Source organism: Protopterus annectens, chromosome 17.part0 (genome assembly GCF_019279795.1).
Source record: "Protopterus annectens isolate FY-2018-M chromosome 17.part0, PAN1.0, whole genome shotgun sequence".
NCBI lineage: Eukaryota > Metazoa > Chordata > Ceratodontiformes > Protopteridae > Protopterus > Protopterus annectens.
Window position 1 is genome coordinate 68334432 of NC_056751.1, and position 20328 is coordinate 68354759.

The window sequence follows — 20328 nt, forward strand, 5'->3', positions numbered from 1 at the left end:
TACTTTGGCCTCTGCATGAAGAGTATCTGAGATGCAAGCTCTTGTGGTGAGTCACTCATATCTCATTTTTCAATGGGGACAAGTTTTCTTTGAGAACTAATCTTTCTTTTATGCCTGAAGTGGTATCAGAGTTTACTTTAAGTCATACTATCCATCTCCCTGTTTTTCATTTCTGAATCTAAAAATGATGACTCTTTTTTTTGGCACAGGCAACAATGTTTCTGAGAAGGTTCTCCCCTAAACTGAAAAAACACAAAGCTGGAACCATTAAGCTGTTTGTATTATTGTAGACATGACATGATTTTTGGTTGGAATGTTTTCACACATATTTTTTATATATTTTTTCACATATTTCTGGGTGTCAAAGATTTATATAATCTATCATGTATTTATTATGTGTGGGGTGCTGAATGTAGTTCTGTTTATAAAGGGTTAATTTTGCAGCTCTTAGTTAATTGTTTGATGGCATTTGTAATTGAATAATGATGCAATAATTGGCCTTTCAGTTGTATAAGTTTGCATATATAAGATGCTTGACATGGTGTAAAAATGATTCCCTTGAAGGCTTTTGAGCCGAGGTACCAGGAAGCACCATTAAATGTTTTGGACATTACTTGTGTGACTGCTACATCTCTATTTTCAGCTTAGTGGTTCCAGCTTTGTGTTTTTTCAGTTTATTTGTTTTTTCATAAGGTTCTCCCCTAAGTTTGAATCTGGCCAGGAGCAATTACCACAAGCCTCCCCACAAATTTGATTTACTCACAAAAGACAGGGGTTGTTTGATACAACCCAACCTGAAAACGCTTCAGTTGACTGCCTAGATGATAGAATTTTGATACCTTTTAGGCACCTTCTTTCTGAGGATGTGCAGCAGGTACTGAAGAAGTTTAAAATGCTACTAGAAAATCATAGTGGAAATAATTTCTTAGTTGGTGCCATTCAAAAGATCAGTACCCTTTTAAGGTTTGTCTCCCTCTGGTTTTTTGATTATTTGTGTTAGCTACTGTCCTCAGGTCTTCCTTACTCCTTTATCAAAGTTAATTTGTTAACCATTTTGGCTTGTCTGCCCTTGGATTTCCCCCTTTGTACCTGTCCTCAATTCATGCAGGCTTTGGGATCTTAGTTTTGTGCTTTAGAAGCTTACTCTTTTTTTCAATTTTAACTGGCTCATCTGGCTGAAATGAGGTTCTTCACTTGGAAGACTATTTTATTCATTGCTCTGACTTCTCCTTTGAGAGTAGATGAGTTACAAACTCTTATGGTGAGTCAAACCTGCCTCATTTTACACAAGGAAAGGTTTTTTTTAGAACTAAATCATCTATATGTTATGCTTAAAGTGGACTCAGAGTTCACATTGAGCCAGTCTGTTAATCTCACTGCCTTTTTTCCTGAACTCAAAATCAGGGAGCAAAAATTTCTTCATACTCTGGCTTCCACAGATAGCTCAGATTCTACCGAGACAAAACTTAGCCCTTCAGGAAAGCTGATCAGCTGCTTGTCTCCTATGAATGTAAGAGCAAAAGATAACCAGTGTGAAAACAGACAGTTTCTAAAATGGCTATCTCTTGCAATCTCTTTCTGCTATTATCAACATAACAAGCCACTTCCAGGCAGGGTTAGGGCCCATTACACTAGGACTTTGGCTTCTTTGGTAGCTTTCTGGAAAGGGCTGGACTTTAGAAGTATTCTAGATGCAGTAACTTAGTCCTGTTTACATAGTTTTACAAAGCGTTACAAACTAGATTCCTTTCCCAAGTCCCTGTCAAGCTTTGCTAGGACTATTCTGCAGGGGTCCTAGATTTATAACTTTTTCTTCGTCCCTTTTTGGTCTCTAAGCTATGGTAATCTACCCAAATAGCTTAGACCACTGCAATAGCAGAGTAATGTTTAACATAGTACAATTGTGTAACTAAACTTACCTTAACAGTAGATTTTGCAGTAGTAGTCCCCTTCCTCCAGCCCTCTTTGAATACTGTTTTTTTTTTTTTTTGTGTGTGTAGTGCCAGGCTGTGGCTGTATATAACCTGTGTATGTACCTTTGTATTATAGCATTTTTTTTTTCTTTCAGAGCTATTGCTTCACTTCTGGGTGCAAAACATTTCTGTAGACTTCTTACAGATTTTTATACTTTATATGGAGCTCTGCTTGAGCTCAGAGTGCATGGAAGGCATCCTTAGGCTTTAAGGAGCTGGTCAGTTGGTGGGGATTGGACCAAAATAGTGTAGGCTACTGCAATAATAAGCTATTTGAGCATTTACTGCTGTAGTAAGTTTACTTACACACATGTACTGCTTCCATCCAGACTTTTAAATCTTGCTAGGGCCTTTTTATTTTCTTCCATCCATTCCTGGTCCTTCCTTCAGTTTCGATTGTGCCCTGTTTTATTCTGCTACACTTTTTTCTGCCAGGCACTGTATTTGTGAACTGTAAGCATGTGCTATGTGAAATTCAGTCATCAAATTTGTAAGACAGCTTTATTAATGTGCAAAATAAAGGGTCTATATTATATAGTCGAAGTTTGAAAACTTCGAACCTCACATGAGCGAACTCATATGAGCAAAGTTCGAAATGTTGACTATATAATAAAATAAAAAAAAAGAAAAAACTTACCTTACTGCTCTGAGCAGGTGGGTAAGCCCTCCTACACCCCCCTACTTAAATATACCAACTCAAAGAATGCACTTCAATGCAGAAAGGGAAAATTTCCCATTCTGCATGTGAAAAGCCGTTGACTTTCACCTTCGACCTTTCCAGCGTTCGATCAAATGATGTCGACCATCTATGATTCGAATATCGGAATGGTTGCTCATCTTATATAGACCCCAAAATAAATACATGTATAGTTCCCCCCACTAGAAAGACTAACAGTTTTCTAGCTTCACAGAATTACTGCCCTCCTAATAATTTCCTGAAGTGTGTGTTATGCGATAAATTGAGAAAATTTAGCATTCTGTTACGGAAAAATGCCCCCCTACACATACACACACTCACACACTCACACTTCACCAGTATTTTTTCAGTATTTTTTGACTGAAGGGAAGTTGGCTATAATTCCAGCTAGGAAATCCCCCAAAACAAAACCCTATATTGATTTTGGATGATGCTATCACAGTATGAAATCATATGCAGTTGCTAGTTTCAGACTGTATACAAATCTTATAGTGTTTGTGGGGTAGTGAATTTCATTTACTGTGTCCACATATTCCATGTATCTTATATTATTCTAATGAAAATCATCTGTGAAAGAGAGACTATTCCTGAGAGAAGAATGTACATTTTACCCATTGAGTGTCCCAACCCAAAGTGTGGGGAAGCAGATATAAGCACTGAAATCAGTTGTTCTCTAAACCACTTGAATGTATTACTTATGTTACATAGTAGTATAAGTGAATTTAAAAGTCATGGTACCTTACTATATTTCTGGGTGGGAAGGGAGACAATATTTTGAGAAGCAGCATGCAAACTTGTATTTCAGTTCAGTTTGATTAATTTTAAAATTAGTTCTGCGTAAATATTTTGTTACATTTATTTCATTTATTTTACATTTGTTTCCTGGGTATGTCCAACTGGGCTAGTGACCCATTTTCAGTGGAGGCCTGGTGAAAAAATGTCCAAAGAGAGAAATTAACAAAAAAATACAAAATTGCAAGAGGAGATATTCAGTGTTGTAAACAGGCTAATTTACAAAAAATTACAAAAAGTTACAAGAAGAGGTAGTCATAACAATAATATAGTTAATACTATACAATGATAGAAAAAAGAGAAAACATAGCAGCAAGAATACGAGTATAGAATAGGATACATAGAACACAATACAGAATGCTAGGTATCCACATTAAGTGTAAGATGATGTTAACAAAGGTTTAATGAAAAAAATGTTTTCATAAGATATAAAGGGAGAACAGAGAGAGATGTGAGAAAGAGAAAGAGAGAAAACTAGGTGTTAGGTGGCTAAGAGGAAGAGAGGCTGAAAACGTTAGCTAGTGAGTAATGGAAGATTATTGTTAGAGACATATTATCAGCTAGGATTGGTACAGAAGCAAAGCCAGTTGTTAGTAAGGTGTACTTTTAGTAGTTTGAATGTGGAGTTGCAGGCAGTATTACAAATTTCTTCTGGTAAGGAATTCCATAATATAACTACTTGGTTTGAAAATAGGGAGTCTCCATAGTTATTGTTAGATTTGGTTAATTTCAGAAGGTTTTTGTTGGAGGACCTTAGTGAGTAAGGAGAAGAGTAAGAATGAATTAGGTCTTTGAAAGCAGAGCAGTTGCTAGGGTGGTAGAATATGGTATGAGTGATATTTAATTGGTTAATGTAAGTAGATTGGGAAGTTTGAACCATCTTAGGAGCTGCAGTGCGTTACAATGGTGTGATGTGAATGGGAGGTTTGTGGTGAATCTTGCTGTACTGTTGTAGCAAGACTCAAATTTGTTTAAATCAGATTTTCTGAGGTTTGTGAAAATAGGGGATGCATATAGTAGAGCGGAAAGAAGTTGGGTTCTGGCTATGCCATGTCTAGTGGGATTAGCGAGGAAAGTTTTGATTCTGCAGAGAGAGCCTAGCTTAGCATGTACTGCAAAGTATTTGTTAAATTTAGGGTTATTATCTATGATCACCCATAGGAGCTTGGTGTGTTCCCCTGGCTCTGTTATAGTATTATTATTGGAAGAGATAGTGAAAGGGAGTGGGGTGTTGGATAGCTTGTAAGAGCATGTGCTTAGTTTTATTGGGATTGAGAAAAAGGTGAGAGTTGGAGAGAGAGTTTTCTATGTCATTGAAGGCAGTGTGGGTTGTTAGAATAGGTGCAGGTATGGAAGGGGCTGAACAAATAAGGGTAGAATCATCAGCATATTGTATAATGGCAGCATTTTGTGTAGCTCATGAAAGTTTATTTGTGAAGATAGAGAAAAGTAGTGGGCCAAGTATTAGTCTTTGGGGTATACCTACAGTGACAGGCAAAAGAGAAGAAAGTTGATTATGCCATTTTACTGCCTATTGATGGTCTGTTAAATAGCTTAGAAACCAACAGACAGCACATTGAGCTAGGTTTAAGGATGCTAACTCATTCAGAACTTTCTGATGACTGTATCAAAAACTTTTGACATGTCAAGAAATATAGCAGATACTTGGAGTCCAATATTTCTAAGCTGGTTAATTGTATTAGTAAAACTAACAAGTGCAGTGGTAGCGCTGTGCTTTGGCTTGAAACCATAGTGAGATAAAGATAGCAGAATATTATTTAGAAGGTACTGGAATAGAATTTTTGCACGGGGGTGGCTATTGGCCTATAGTTATTGAGTTCAGCGGATATGCCCCCTTTTCTTTGGGATGTATTGTTCAGTGATTGACCAGTTAATTAGGATGGAGATTGGAACAGAGACTGCGTCTTCTGCTATTTTAAGAAATTCATTAGGAAGTTCGCCTACTGCGAGTGATGAGGGCTTGAGTCTGAAGAGTAACTTCTTAGTGGTACTAGTCTGGATGGGTTTAAAAGAAAATGAGTTGAGGTTATTTGTTGTGTGAGTAGGTAAGAATAGGGAATGTTATTGTTATTTACCATTGATAAGATGGGGTTAATAAAGTTAGAGTTAAACTGAGAGGCAGTGCTATTGGTGGAGTTGGAAGTGTTGGGGGCAGGAGTTGTAACATGACCTGGTTTTAGAAGGTTATTAATGGTTTGCCAGAACTTTTGAGGATTATGCTGGAACTTGTTTTGAGTGGTTGTATAATAAGCTTTTTTGTTTTGTTTAATTTGTTTTTGCCATGGTTTCTCAATTGGCGATAGCTGAGCAGAGCTGTTTCATTTTTAGTGTTTAGACAGTGGTACTAGGTTTGTCTGCAGAATACTGGGTAAAAGTGGCATGAAATTTGGGGATTTTACTGAGAATGCTTCATAGGTTCATATTAAGAATAAGGAGATCAGTGTTATTATGTTTGAGATTAGAAAAGTTTGTGACGTAAGGTGTTTGTTTTGCTACAAGAGGGCCTAGATTGGGGTATATGTCACTGCTAAGTTTAATGTGAGTTGAAATGATGTGGTGTAGGTATGTGAGTTTGATAAGTAGTTTGACATATTTGAGTGACAAGTAAGGAATTGTTTTAGTTTGTAAATATTTGAGTGAGAAGAGTTCATTAGTGATGTTATTAAATAAGTATGGAGAAATAATGTAGTTGATTGGTGGAGTGTAGGCAGGGGTTGTGAGAAGGTTGGTGGGGGTGTGCAAGAAGGTTACCTGTTGGTGGTATGAAGTAAGATGGTTAGCTGTGGTCAATAATATACATAGCATAGAGATTGCGTAAAAATATGAGCTAGTGAAAACAGTTTTCATAGTTGAATTACTAGACGTGATAGATAATGATGGAAGTAGTGGAAGGGTGTGGAGTGAGTATAAGTAACTGGAGGGCTGAAGTGTGGGGTGGGGTGGTGATAGGGTTACATTTGGCTGATTAGGAAAAGGAGTGTGTTAGGAGGGTAAGTATAAGTGAAATGAAAGGGTGGGTGGGTGAGAATGGGGCAGGGTAAGGGGAGGAGAATGAGCCTGAGCGTAGTGAGGGCAAATGGATCAGGAAGAACCAGGACACGGTGAGTAGGAAAAAACAATCTGTTGTCTTATAGAGAATCAGGCATTCATATAGAGCTTGAAAATATGGGTTGGTGTGTTAATGTGACTGGACAAAAAGGATAAAAAAGTTTTGTAGAGTAGGGTCTAGAGCTGAGCCCGTATTTAATTTTTTTTCAAAAGGCAACAGCACTTAGCTATGTGTGCTATCAGTAAAACTGGGTAATATCACAGTATTAAGGTGTAGAGAGAAAAGAAAAATAGCTACATGGATCTACACTCAATTATAGGATGCAGGACAATACATTTAGAGGGTATAGAAACCAAGCTGCCAGCCGAGACAGTGTGCTCTCCAGGCAATTAAATATGAAGTAAAAACTACAAACAGTGACTACTATGATGATTTCTTGATGGCTGTGGTGGAGTCTGGAAGTTATTATAGCCAATGATAGCCACAACGGTTGTAAGGCAGGGTATCTTGTCTTTTGTCCAGCAAATTGTCAAAGAATAAAAATAAAAATGAGAAATACAAGAGAGAAGGGAAAAGATAATGAGAGGAGTGGCAGAGATAAATATGAGTTAACAGCAGTAAGTGCAGTGACACAGTGACTAATAATCAGAATACATACAGTTAATGTGACAATGTGTTATTCATCTCACAACTGCAGGTAGACAGAGTTCTCAAGCTCTCTTTCTCTAAAGCTAGTTAAAATAGCATCTTAACTTATGCTTATATAGAAATATTGAATGGTGGCTATCATTGATATGAATTGCTAGTAGAACAATATACTATACTGGATATAGTGTCAAAGAATCATTAACACAAACAGTTCCTGTGTGAACAAGCTAGCGTTTGTCTGAAATAGTACAAGCAGTGAAAAAAATATGCTTCTTGTACATAGTTTCCAACGAATACACTAACTTGCTAGTGGAAAATATGAGTATTTATGGGAACAATTAATCACATGACCACATATTCACTGCCAGACAATAGCTCGCAATCACATGGGTTCAAATAAGATCACCCGCAAGTAGCTAGAATTGAACTAGTAGAATAAAACTGAGTTTAGCCAAGGGAACAAGTAATTCTGCATCATTAAACAGCAATACAACAAAAATAGTGTGATAAGAAGTCTGCTACAAACATTGTGCAATAGTATATTTGAAATTAAATTCTCAGACCTATGGAGAGACACGGCACACCCAGAGGACCTAGCAGCAAGGGGAAAGAAATTGAAAATGGCGGTCAAACCACAGGAGGTATTCATCACCTTTGTATTGGACAGAACTGGGAGAGGAGTTAGGAGATATATGGGTCTGGATTACTTAGTTACACAAAAGAACCAGGACAAGGTGAACTGGAAATAAAAACAGTCTCTTGTCTTAAAGAGAGTCAGGCAATCATATATAGCTTAAAAATATGGGTTGGTGTGTTAGTGTGAATGGACAAAAAGGATACAAAAGTTTTGTAGAGTAGGGTCTTGTTAGAGCTGAGCCAGTATTTAAAATTTGTTCAAAAGGCAACAGCATTTAGGTATGTGTGCTATCAGTGAAACTGGGGTAATATCACAGTATTAAGGGGTGGGGAGAAAAGGAAAATAGCTACATGGATCTACACTCAATTATAGGATGCAGGAAAATACATGTAGAGGAGACAGAAACTAAGCTGCTGGCTGAGACAGTGTGCTGTCCAGGAAATTCAGTATGAAGTAAAAACTACACACATTGACTAATATGGTGATTTTCTTAATGGCTGTGGTGGAGTCCGGAGGTTATTATAGCACATGGCAGCCACAGAAGTGGTAAGGCAGAGTATCTTATCTTTTATCCAACAAATTGTTAGAGAACAAAAGTAAAAAAATGACTAATATGGTGATTTCTTTATGGCTGTGGTGGAGTCTGGAACTTATTATAGCACATGGCAGCTGCAAAGATTATAAGGCAGGGTATCCTGTCTTTTGTCCAACAAATTGCCAGAGAATAAAACTAAAAAAAATGACTAATATGGTGATTTCTTTATGGCTGTGGTGGAGTCCAGAGCTTATTATAGCACATGGCAGCTGCAAAGGTTATAAGGCAAGGTATCATCTTTTGTCCAACAAATTGCCAGAGAATAAAACTAAAAAAAAATGACTAATATGGTGATTTCTTGATGGCTGGGGTGGAGTCCGGAGCTTATTATAGTGCATGCATTAATCATACATACAATTTAGAGATTCTGAAATATCGTCTTTTATTTTAAAATATGATATTTTTAATTAAATAATAAGAAAACTGAATTATCTCAGTAATATACACTGGCAGTAGTGGCTGGTGCTGAGATGCCTCTTCACCTAGCAACTGGATTAAACTTAAACTTATCCTACTGATTTCACAATGTGCCCACAGTTTTGCAACAGAAGAATAAAGTACTCATTGCTTAGATTAAGTCTTCAGCAGATATTATCATACTTCTAAAAATACCTTGACTTATATTATGAATATATATGTGCATGTATATATATATATATATATATATATATATATATATATATATATATATATATATATGTGTGTGTGTGTGTGTGTGTGTGTGTGTGTGTGTATATATATATATATATATATATATATATAATTAAGATCTATATCTTAAAGTCAACAGACCACATTGTCGAACTACTGAACATTGAGACCATAACAACAAAATTTCACAATGTCGAAAAACCGTAACATCAGCATGCTAAACATGGAAACCACATAATGTCAAAAACAGTATAGCAGACAGTTCTTTCTAACACAATTCCCTTCTAACATCAAAGACAATAAATCTGGACTTTCACATTTCACATCACGCTTTATTACATTTTTTCAGGAGGGCTGTGCCCCCTGCACTCCCCCTACAAATTAAATATACCAACTCCAAGATCACACTAGAATGAAGAAAAGGTTTCCATATTGCTTCTGCGCATCTTGCGAGGTACATTCTTACCTACCCTTTTTCAGATACTGTTATGTTATACAGTTCTACCATAAAACCTAGGCTTGCAAAAGTAACATCCGGCAAACTCTTTCTTTTTTTTACCTGTGATTGTCGGCACACAAACAATGTTTTAAAGGCATACTAACCTTTTTCAAACTCTACACAGCTACACTGAAGGAAATACGAAGTTGTGGTCTCGATGTTCAGTAGTTTGACATTGTAGTCTGTCAACTTTATGAAGTAAATCCATATATATATATATATATATATATATATATATATATGTGTGTGTGTGTGTGTGTGTGTGTGTGTGTGTAAAGTAGTCTCATTCATTCAGTACAGGGTCATGATGGAACTAGATCCTAACCTGACATGGTGCAATAGAGGTAGAATAATCCTAAATACGATGCCAGTCTAATGTAGGATTTACACAGACACACGCGCGCGTGCAAATGTGTATCTATGAGGTGTCTGAAGAAACTACAACACCTGGCTAAAATCCAGATGGGCACAAAGAGGACATGCAGACACACTATCTGAGAAATGAATTACAGAAGCAAGCATTGTGAAGCACAGGATGTAACAAGTACACCAGTGTGCTGCCTCATTCATAGTCGTTTGATCTAATAGTAATAGTTTCATAAATTAAGTTAGCAAATTTGCCAGAAAAAATTTGCACTTAAAACTTGGATTGTGTAAATGTTCCATAAAGACAGATAACAGGTTTCTAATTTCATTATTTTATATTTCGTCTTTAGGTTGGAGCTGAAAAGGGTGATCGAGTATATGAGGACCTGACTGACATGGAGAAGATAAGAACAGTTCTTCAGGACTATCTTGATGATTACAACATGACAAATGCCAAAGAAACAAAACTTGTATTCTTCCAAGATGCTGTAGAACATGTTTCCAGGTATTCTGAGAATGCATTCCTTTAAGCTGTTATATTCCTACAATCAAAGAAATTCATATATTAAAGGTAGCCTATTAAGCTCTCAAAAACCATTTTTTTTTTCTGCTTCTGCAACTCTGTTATGCTCCGAAATGCAACACAAAGGCTGTAACAGCTACATAGTATGTAATGTTTTTTTCATATGTTTTACTAAACAAAACACTATTTTAGTTCACTAAACTGAAATACAACAGCAACAACAGAATCATCTTAAACTCTACATTGACCCACAATTACATCTAAAAGTAAAAGCAGTGACCAACCATATTGTCAAACCACAGTGACAGCAATTAAGCAAGCCAAATCATGCAAACTACAAGTACACATTCAAACACCGTTTTGAAGGGGACTAGCCTTCTCCATCCTCCATGTGTGGGTTACTCCTTTACTTATCAATCTATCTATTTATCTATATCTATATAAATGACTCCATTTCTATATATATTAACTCCATGGTCACGCAACCATGAAGAAAAATGCAACAGAAACCAAGTGTAATGCATTGCCTGCTGTTTAGCAGAACTAACATTGGCAATGCTTTTAACTTACATGACTCCAAACTGGACAAAATTAGTAGCCAAACAAATGGACCTCTGAAAAGAAATGCAGTTAAACTAATACCCATCCATAACTTTCAACCTCTTAGCACAACACTTCTGGACAAAGCCAAAATCATGTACAGATTTTAAATATTAGTCTTGTAAACATAGAAAGTTGCTAAAATGAAAGGTTTTGCATTAACATAGATTTTCTGTAGGATATGATGTCTGAAACTCTGTCTGTCATTATTTAGTGAATTTAGGCATTAATGGTTTGCCAGTAAACCACAAATTTTATTTGGAACAGACCAAAATATGTTCCAAAATCTGAACATTCTACAGAAGTCTGGACAGTTGAGATATATGCACCCATCCACTATGAACTGGTGTTAGATTAACAAAGGGTAACCTGCATATGTATATGTGTGTGTGTGTTTTCTTATGCATATAGCTATAAGTATATCTGTCTATAGATATACAAAAAGGGATACACTTCAAAATATCAAAGGACAAAAATATCGACCCTAAACACAAAACACTGTAAAAAAAATGCACCCCCTCCATGATTGCTCTACAGTAAGGAAAGGGCAAATTCTCTGATCTCCTCTGTTCACAGTCTCACACAAACTTAACACTGACAGAAGTAATCAAATGAGTTTTGATCATGTCTGCCAGCAGAAAAAATGTTCGACATTACAAAAGCTTGATTATATGGATGTGGACACACACACACACACACACACACACACACACACACACACACACACACACATATATATATATGTATATACATTGTTTATTTATTTATTTATTTAACATTTGTTCACCAGAAAAGTCCGACTAGGAAAGAGCCTATTTTCAGCAGATGCCTGGGGAAAAACGCTCCAGACGCATGTCTTTAGAATGTCAGAGGAAACTGGAGTAAGTACAAATATATATATATATATAATACATACACAGATGGGGTTATTAGTTGAACAGAAACAATTTTGTTGCTGTATGTCCCAACATTTTTATAGGTTCATATGTAAGTACTGGGCAAACAGTCTGCAGGCCATTATAATCCTTGCCAAGAAACCCTATTATGAAATTCTCTCTAGAAGGGCAAGACAAGATAGACTGGGGAGAATTTGAGGCTGCCCATTCAGTTATTTAGGTTTGTCTTGAAGGTGGGAAGGGTGCTACTTTGCATGACATTTAGTGGAAGTTTATTCCAAAGATGAAGGATATTTTGGAATAGCATTCAATTCATGCCAACATGTCTTATTTATCTGCTGAATACGCAACCAAAAGAAACAAACTTGTATAACAGGAAGTGCTGCCACAAGACCTTGCTCCAGCAAAAAAAGCCTCATTAATACTGTTATTTGTGATTTTTGGTAGGTAGGTGATTAGATTTCTAGGTCCTTATTTTTAGTATTTATAGTATTGCAATGTATATATACTTAGTTTAACATTAACACTATTTTATATATATATAAAAAGTTTTAAACATGTTTTGCTTTAAAAAGTTTAAAAAGGTCAGTGACATCATTTCCTTTCGAGTATTTAAGCTTCCTTGATTGCATTTTATGTTTTGTACTTGATCTCTGAAGAAGCCAAGCTTTTAGCAAGGCGAAAACGCTTACTAATAAAATTTGCGTTCAGGTTTTCCTCTGTGTACGGAGAGGCTTTTTTTGCTGGAGCAAGGTCTTGTGGCAGCACTTCCTGTTATACAAGTTTGTTTTTTTGGTTGCGTATTCGTTGGTTTGCTGTTATGGCCACTGAAGGACCTGATAGCCCCAGCACACCGCACATTTTCACTACAAATGGACGAAAATAACTCTGATAATGGCATCCATGCTAGCGATACTGGCTGGTAAACTAGACAGTCTTAACACCAGATTGGATGCTCTAGAAAGGAAGGATGTCCCTACAGTTAGTTCCGTTCCGGAACCCAGGAGTTCACCTACATTACTGTCTACACCTTTCACAAATGGAGTCACTAAGTGCCTCAAACTACAGCTAGAGATGTAATGCTGATGTGCAAAATGCTCTGAGAATTTCCAAACAAATGGAGCATTCTCGGCCGTGCGGACATCAAATCAAGTAAGTTCTTCATTTAATATAGTAAATTGGTTTACTGACCCAGGACCAAATAGTGTTAATCCCATGAATGGGGGGACTACTATTACTTTATCAGACAAGTTAAAGTTATTTGACGGACATGTTTTAAAATTGAAGAAACTGCAATTGGAATCATCTTATTTTAAACAGTGCATACATGAAGGCATTATTCCTACAATTGCTTAATCTTATTATTAAGCATTATGAACAGTTGGGCAGCTTTTATTAGATATTGTGACAAGCAGTTAAAAGATGATTTAAATTTTCCTGCATTCAAAACTTTAACAAGTATTGAGGCAATGCTTGTTAAATTAAAACAAATGACTGGGAAGTTAAAAATTCAGTGGATGTTACCTAATAATGAAGTATCTGACCAGGGAGAATACACTGCTGTGACGGACCAAGGCGTAGTAATAGTTTTTAGAACAACGGAAATCCACCAAAGACCCAACAAGAGATAGAATTCCAACTAGCTAGTCCCACCTACTGACATTTGGAGGACGGGGTCCCTCTTGGCCCTGTGGGCCTGTTATTCTGACTATGTGAAAAAAGTGTGTGTTGTCCCTCTCCACCTTCTGCCTTACTAACTTTGAACAAGTATGTGAGGGTTGATTTGAGGCATTTATTTGCTAATAACTTTAAGAACAGATTTAAATTTGAACACAATATAAGGAGCCCAAAAAGCTAATGAAGAGTGTAATCTTTGTAAATCCATAGATAAGACTGAGCCGGATAAAGGGGAGGTCTTGTGGTATTTAATGAGAGTACTTATAAAAAAATGTTAGAAATTTTGGGAAACGAAAGCTTATGCTGAAGCATCCCTAATGAAGTTCATAGATGAAATAGAAATTAATTTTATAACTTTGTGTCAATAATTGACTACTAATTTACTTTCTTTAGTATACACTTTTTGTTTTGTAGTCTTGTGAATTGATTACAAAATGGGGTGTACTGAAAGATCTACAAATACTCCAAAACTCGTAGGAATTTACGTGGAAACATCATTCCTTACTTTTCTGTCTGGTCAACCCTCAGGGGTCAAAGGTCACCATCAGAAAAGGCCAATCAAAGATTGGTTGCAATCGTTGGACTTCTTTTACGAATGAATGTAGTGCTCTTCTATGCTGATTCTGTTTGATATAAGATTTGTTTTTTGAGAACTGAATCAGGATTTTTTCAGGGAGGTTTGGAGAATAAAAAAGGAGGGGGAGAAAACGGTTTTATTTTTATTTTATCAATAGAGATTTGATTGAAGGGCATTTGACAAACACTTCACTGCAAAATAATAATGATATACACACCTTTGGAAGGAACTTGAAGAGATTTGACCCACCACTTAGTTATATCACTACATTTAGTTTGATTCAGGTGAGATAGTTTCTATTATATTAAAAAAATGATTTTTATTTTGGACAATCCTTTACTAGATTAGAGCCTTTCGTTTCTTTTTTTTGTGTTTAAGTTTAAGAGGAAGGAGAATCTAAAGGAACTATGAATTAATAACCCACACCCCCATAAATTTTACGAGATTCGGGATGGGTTTGGGTAGGTTTTTTAGATAGATAAAGGTAAGGTTGGTCAAATTGGTTTGGTGAGGGAAATTCACTATTAGAATGCACCTTTAACTGTGAAAGTAAAGCAGTTGTTTATATATTGTTTAGACTAACTGCCCGCCTTCTTCTATATTGGAAAGACCCGACGCCCGATTGGATCGAATTTATGAGCATTTATATGCTATAAGAACAAATATCTCGCTATTTTTCTCTTTGAAAGCATATATAACTTTTTTTAATTCTATGCATTTTCTTTTATGGCGTTATTCAAATTGGAGGGGAATATTATTGGAAAATTATTTTAATTGAGGGAATCCATTTGAATTGTGAAATGATAATTGTTGGATCACATCTGTTTTAAAATTAAAAAGTTTCCCATCTATTGCTTAATTAATCCTGTTATTATGTTAATATTGTCGCATTTATTCATTAAGTTTTTTTGATGTGTTAATTTTATTTCAGTATACTTTTGTTTTTTTAGTGATGTGAAAACATTCTGCATACTATGTTATACACATATATTAATATATATATTTTATATTTTTATTTTAATTTTACAGATTGTGGTAGGTTATTTGTTTTTTTTTGTATTTCTAGGTCCTTAGATTTTTTTTTTTTATTATTATTTAGTTTAATATATATACTATTTTATTATTAACACTATTTTATATATATATGTTTAAGTTTTAAAAAGTTTAAACATTTTTTTTCTTAAAAAGTTTTTAATTTCCTTTTTTTGTCATTTGATTTTAATTGCATTTTATGTTTTGTGATCTTTTGTGCTTGAAAAGCTTCTAGCAAGCGCTTAAAGCCTACTAATAAAATTAAGTTCAGGTTTTTCTCTCTATTAAGGAGAGGCTTTTTTTGCTGGAGCAAGGTCTTGTGGCAGCACTTCCTTATTTATCTGCTGACGAAGGTTTATTTCCTTTAACTGAGTATTTGGTCCAGTGGTTCAGTGGTGCAAGGTTTAATTTCCTTAGCCTCCATTGCCTAACTGTGTGACTTTGAACATGTCACTTAACTAGACACCACTCCTGAGCTAAGGCTGAAAAGGGTCCATGGAGATTAGTCCTCTGCCATGGAAAAAAAATACAAATAAAATATATAACATTTGTGGTACAATTAGTTCTGCAATTGAATTGGAGGTCAGATAGTATTGGATCTTTCATGTCTTGAAATAATAGACATAGATCTCCATGGAGAAGTCTGTAAGAGACTAAGTATAGATAAAGTGCTAACAGTCTCTCCTGATAACTAAGATTTTGGAGACAACTGATTTTTTAAGGTATGAACTCTGAGGTCTCAAAAGCTGTATGATATGTTTTGAGAAATACATGCCAAAATGTTCATTATATTCAATAATGGGTCTGATAAGATATGATTAAAGGGAAATTGGGACTTCTCTGATTTAGTGGAGATACCATTGGAAATTAGATGAGCCACATAAAAGGCTTTTCAAACTACTGTGGAGACACGATGGTCAAATGACAAGGAATTTTCAACAAGAGAACCTAGATTCCCTTACAACAATGTGCTTCGGTGGACCATCCCCTCCCTATTCCATCATTTCTTGGATGTCTCCAAAAGAGACATCTTCAGAGGGGGATCTTGAGGAGCCTTCTCCCTCATCTAAGTAGGTGTCTTCAGTGACAGACACAGGAGAGCAGTCAATATGCTTACTTTTACAAGTCCCCTTCTAGAGAATGTGCCTTGGGACTTCTGAGGGTGACACATTGGAATCAGATGAGGGACACAAGGGCAGAGTAGTCTCAAAGCCTAATGGAGCCATCTGCCCTTGTCTACAAGAATGAGAGGAGGAGGCTACTGCCTTCAGAAGGAGCTTGGATGGACCTGACCTCTGGACAAGGCCCTCTCCACAGCCTCGAAAGTCAACTCAGCTACTGGAGCTCAGGAAGAGCTGGACAAATTAATAAAGTCAGACACCCTTTCAAATCCAATGGCTGAAGGTCCCGAAGTGGACTTCAGAACTGAGCTGCTGAGTGCCCAGGATCCGAGTGGTAGTGACACCTCCAAATATTTCGTGGTCAACTCTGCCTCTGGTGCCCCAACACCGACACTCTAGCTCCAAGACTCTGCTGGATCCGAAAGCATTGCAGTAGAGTGAGTGCAGGAAGATACCTAAGCCATAGTCTTAAGGGCTGTCAACTATGATGCTGGTGCTGCTGGTAGGCTGGATCCAATGTACACAGCCTCCAGGGATGGAAATGGTGTAGGAAGCTGAGAAGACTGAACAGGTGGAGTGGAAGGGACTGATTCTGGATCTTTCCTCAGGGACAGAGCCAGGAGGGCTGCCATCTGAATCTAAGTCCTCAAGAATTGTTTCATCATTTGGTCAAATTCGAATTCCATGAGACTTTTAGTAGATTGGCCAGATCTGGAGGAAGGCGGTAATGATCTAGACTTCAAAGGCACTTTCTGTAATATTGTACAGTAAAGCCTGGGGATGATCAGTGCTGGAGTAAAGGATGACTTCATAGTCTGAATCCAAAAAACATTTGGATCTGACTGTCTGGATATTTTTGGTGCCAGACCCACAATAGCTGTGGGGTCAGGACACCTTTTCTTAGCTTTCGCCAGAGGATCCTCGCATGTCTTTTCTTTTGATTTCTCTTTCATTTTCTCCCTTTTTCTGTCTCTCTCTCTCTCTCTCTCTCTCTTTGGATCTCTCCTTTTCTTTATCCCTCTTCTTGCCGATGGAAAAGGAAGATGTGACAACCTTCATGTCCGGGAAAATTTTGGACCTTGTCTGTGGAGGTAAAATGCTTTTCAAAATCAGTTTTTCTTTACACCTATGAAGGGCTCTGGTGTGAAGGCAGCACTAACAGAAAACAAAACTTATACTCCAAACAGTACATACACTGAGATTTTGGGGCTTGGTGAGGATTTTTATGCCCGTAGGAAGAGCACTTTTTACAACCTAATGACATCAGAACTTAGTATTTAAATGGTCTAAAATTTTGCTTATCTAAGAAGAAAAAGGCTATAACCAGTAAGCCAATGATAACTCTAAGAACACACACACACACTGATGAAAAACTATGCTAAATGACTAAAGGGAACATACTGATCTATAAATGTATACTAAATTCTAACCGTATGTAACACTGAACTCTCAATGTTTTAAAGAGGAGGAAGAAAAAGCAATCACTTATCATGAATAATGAAGGGGCTCTCAGTCCACATGCCTGATTTATACAGGGGGCAAACAAGATCTAAGGGGATTCAGAGATTAAGTTCTTGTATCATTTAGATTTTTTAAGAGGAATGTTATTAAATATTTTAGATTTATTGATTTAATTTTTTTCTTTTCTGTATAATGGAGGCCAAGATTTGGTGCAAGTTTTTTAAATGATTTACAGCAGAATGCTTTTGGTTTATAGTTTGATGGCATTCAGTGTGGTAATAAGGTGTTTTTTTTTTTTGGATTTGATTTTGGAAAGCTGTGTGGAAAATGGTATTAAACCCAGGATGCATAGGAAATTTGGTAATGATATGCATTTTTAGATGCTAAAAGTTGTCACCCACCCCATTTAATTAATGCATTACCTTATGGGGAATTGTTATGTATTAAAAGGCTTTATAATGTTCCTGAAGAATTACAAGTGTAATTAACTAGAACATGTGAAATGTTTAGTCAATTGAGGTATGATTTACTCTTTAACCTCAGCAAATTCTTTGAAAAAGTAACCAAATTAGTGGTTACACACTGCATACAGAATATCTAGACTTGACCAAGGCCTTTGGCACTTTTCCTCATGCAGGCATTATTGTTAGACTTGTAAATCTGAATATAAATTCTTACATTGTGTGGTGGATAGCTAACTGATTGTCTGACACAACCCATGTAGATAGAGTCGCAGGTGACACTTCTGATAGCAAAAAAGTTACCAGTGGTATTCCACAGTAACCTTAGATTGTGCCCGCTCATATTTGACACATATTGCACAGATCATCTGGCTAGCACTCCTGGCCTACGGTTAACTAAGTTTGCAGGCATATGTAAATTTGGTGTTATTATTAAGGATCATTTCTACAGGTTATGCAATACCCTTATTAGAAACCCCAAGAATAAAACAAAACATTATTAACATTACCCAGTCAGTTGGAATCTGCAGCAACAGAGGTTCAGAGTTTGCTGTTCGAAAGTGTCCTTCAACTGGGCCCCCAAGTCTAGTTGTAATCCAGAGTCAGTATCAAAAAAGACAGGGGACCTGAGACCAGTTTTGGATGTCAGTGGATTAAATCAATTTGTACAACATTCAAAATTTCAGATGATCACAATACAGTCCATTCTACCTCTACTCAGAAAGGATGATTGGATGTGTTCTATAGATCTTCAGGATGCCTACTATTACATAAGGATCCAGCGGCAGTCCAGAAGATTTCTCCATTTCTGGCTGGGAGCTAATCACTTTCAATTCAGAGTACTGACATTTGGTCTCATCACAGCCACCCGGGTGTTCTCCAAGATAATGGCAGCAATAACAGCCTTTTAATCAAGATTCAAGGGATCCAGGTATTCCCATATCTGGATAACTGACTTCTAACTGCTACCTCCAAGGATCTAATTCTAGCACATCAGTCTTTCCTGCTAAGGCTATCAACCTACCTGGGTATTTCTATAAACACCAAGAAAAGCAAATTACAACCTACCCAATCCATAGAATTCATAGACTTGCAGATAGACACTGTACGTCATGTAGCAAGGTTGCCCTCAACATGCGTCAAATTAATCAGATCAGTTGCTCTTCAGATAATAAATCATCCCAATCCCTAGTCTTGATATTAAGACTCCTAAGTCTGATGGCTTCCTCCATCATGATGGTTCCTTTAAACAGATATCACATGAGAGTTCTACAATGAACATTAGTTGTATAATCGTTTCAGAAAATTCATCCCCTTCACTACAAAATAAGACTCATGCAGGTCTGCAAGAACCATATTCAATGGTGGATTTCATCTGACAAAGTCATTTGGTGCAGACTCTTCCGTAATCTGGTGCACAAAGCCACAGTGACTATGGATGCCTCCTTTCTTGGGTGGGGGGGGGGTCATTTCAAATGGAGAACAGTCCGGGAAAAGTGGTCCCCATTAGAGGCCACCCTTCACATCAGTATTTTGGAGCTAAGAGCAGTCCTCCTTATGTTGCAGGCACTTCAGGTTCATCTACCCAAGGATGTGATTGCCATGCATTCAGACAAGATGTCAGTGGTTTGATACATCAACAAACAAGGTAGAACCAGATCATACCCTCTTTGCTGAGAAGTCTTGAGAATCTGGCAATGAGCGCTGTCTTCAGCCACTTTCTAGTAGTAATGTATATATCTGGGATGTGCAGCATTCTAGTGGGCAAGCCGAGTGGAACGATATTAATGTGTCATGAGTGGTCCCTCATCAAAACAGTGGCAACAGAGATCTTCAGCCACTGGAGCCAACCATGCTGTGATCTCGTTACGTGTCACCTAAACAACAAATGCAGAAGTTACTTTGACCTAATCTTTCCACAGGGTCAGTCGCTAAGGGATGCTCTAATCCATCCTTGGCTCACAGATCTCTTTTATACCTTCCCCCCATTCCTCTTATCACCAAGTTCATTCAGAAAGCAATGGAGTGCAATACCAATGTAATTCTCATTGT

The 20328-nt window shown here is 36.9% G+C and overlaps 1 protein-coding gene across 1 annotated transcript in view; it reads left to right on the forward strand.

The window, feature by feature from the left end:
- Nucleotides 1–20328, forward strand: part of DNAH6 (dynein axonemal heavy chain 6) — a 5071261-nt gene that overhangs the window by 3267309 nt on the left and 1783624 nt on the right. Inside the window, exon 46 of the mRNA XM_044059309.1 lies at nucleotides 10279–10433. Coding sequence (XP_043915244.1) covers nucleotides 10279–10433 — 155 coding nt within the window. The remainder of the gene's footprint in view (nucleotides 1–10278; nucleotides 10434–20328) is intronic.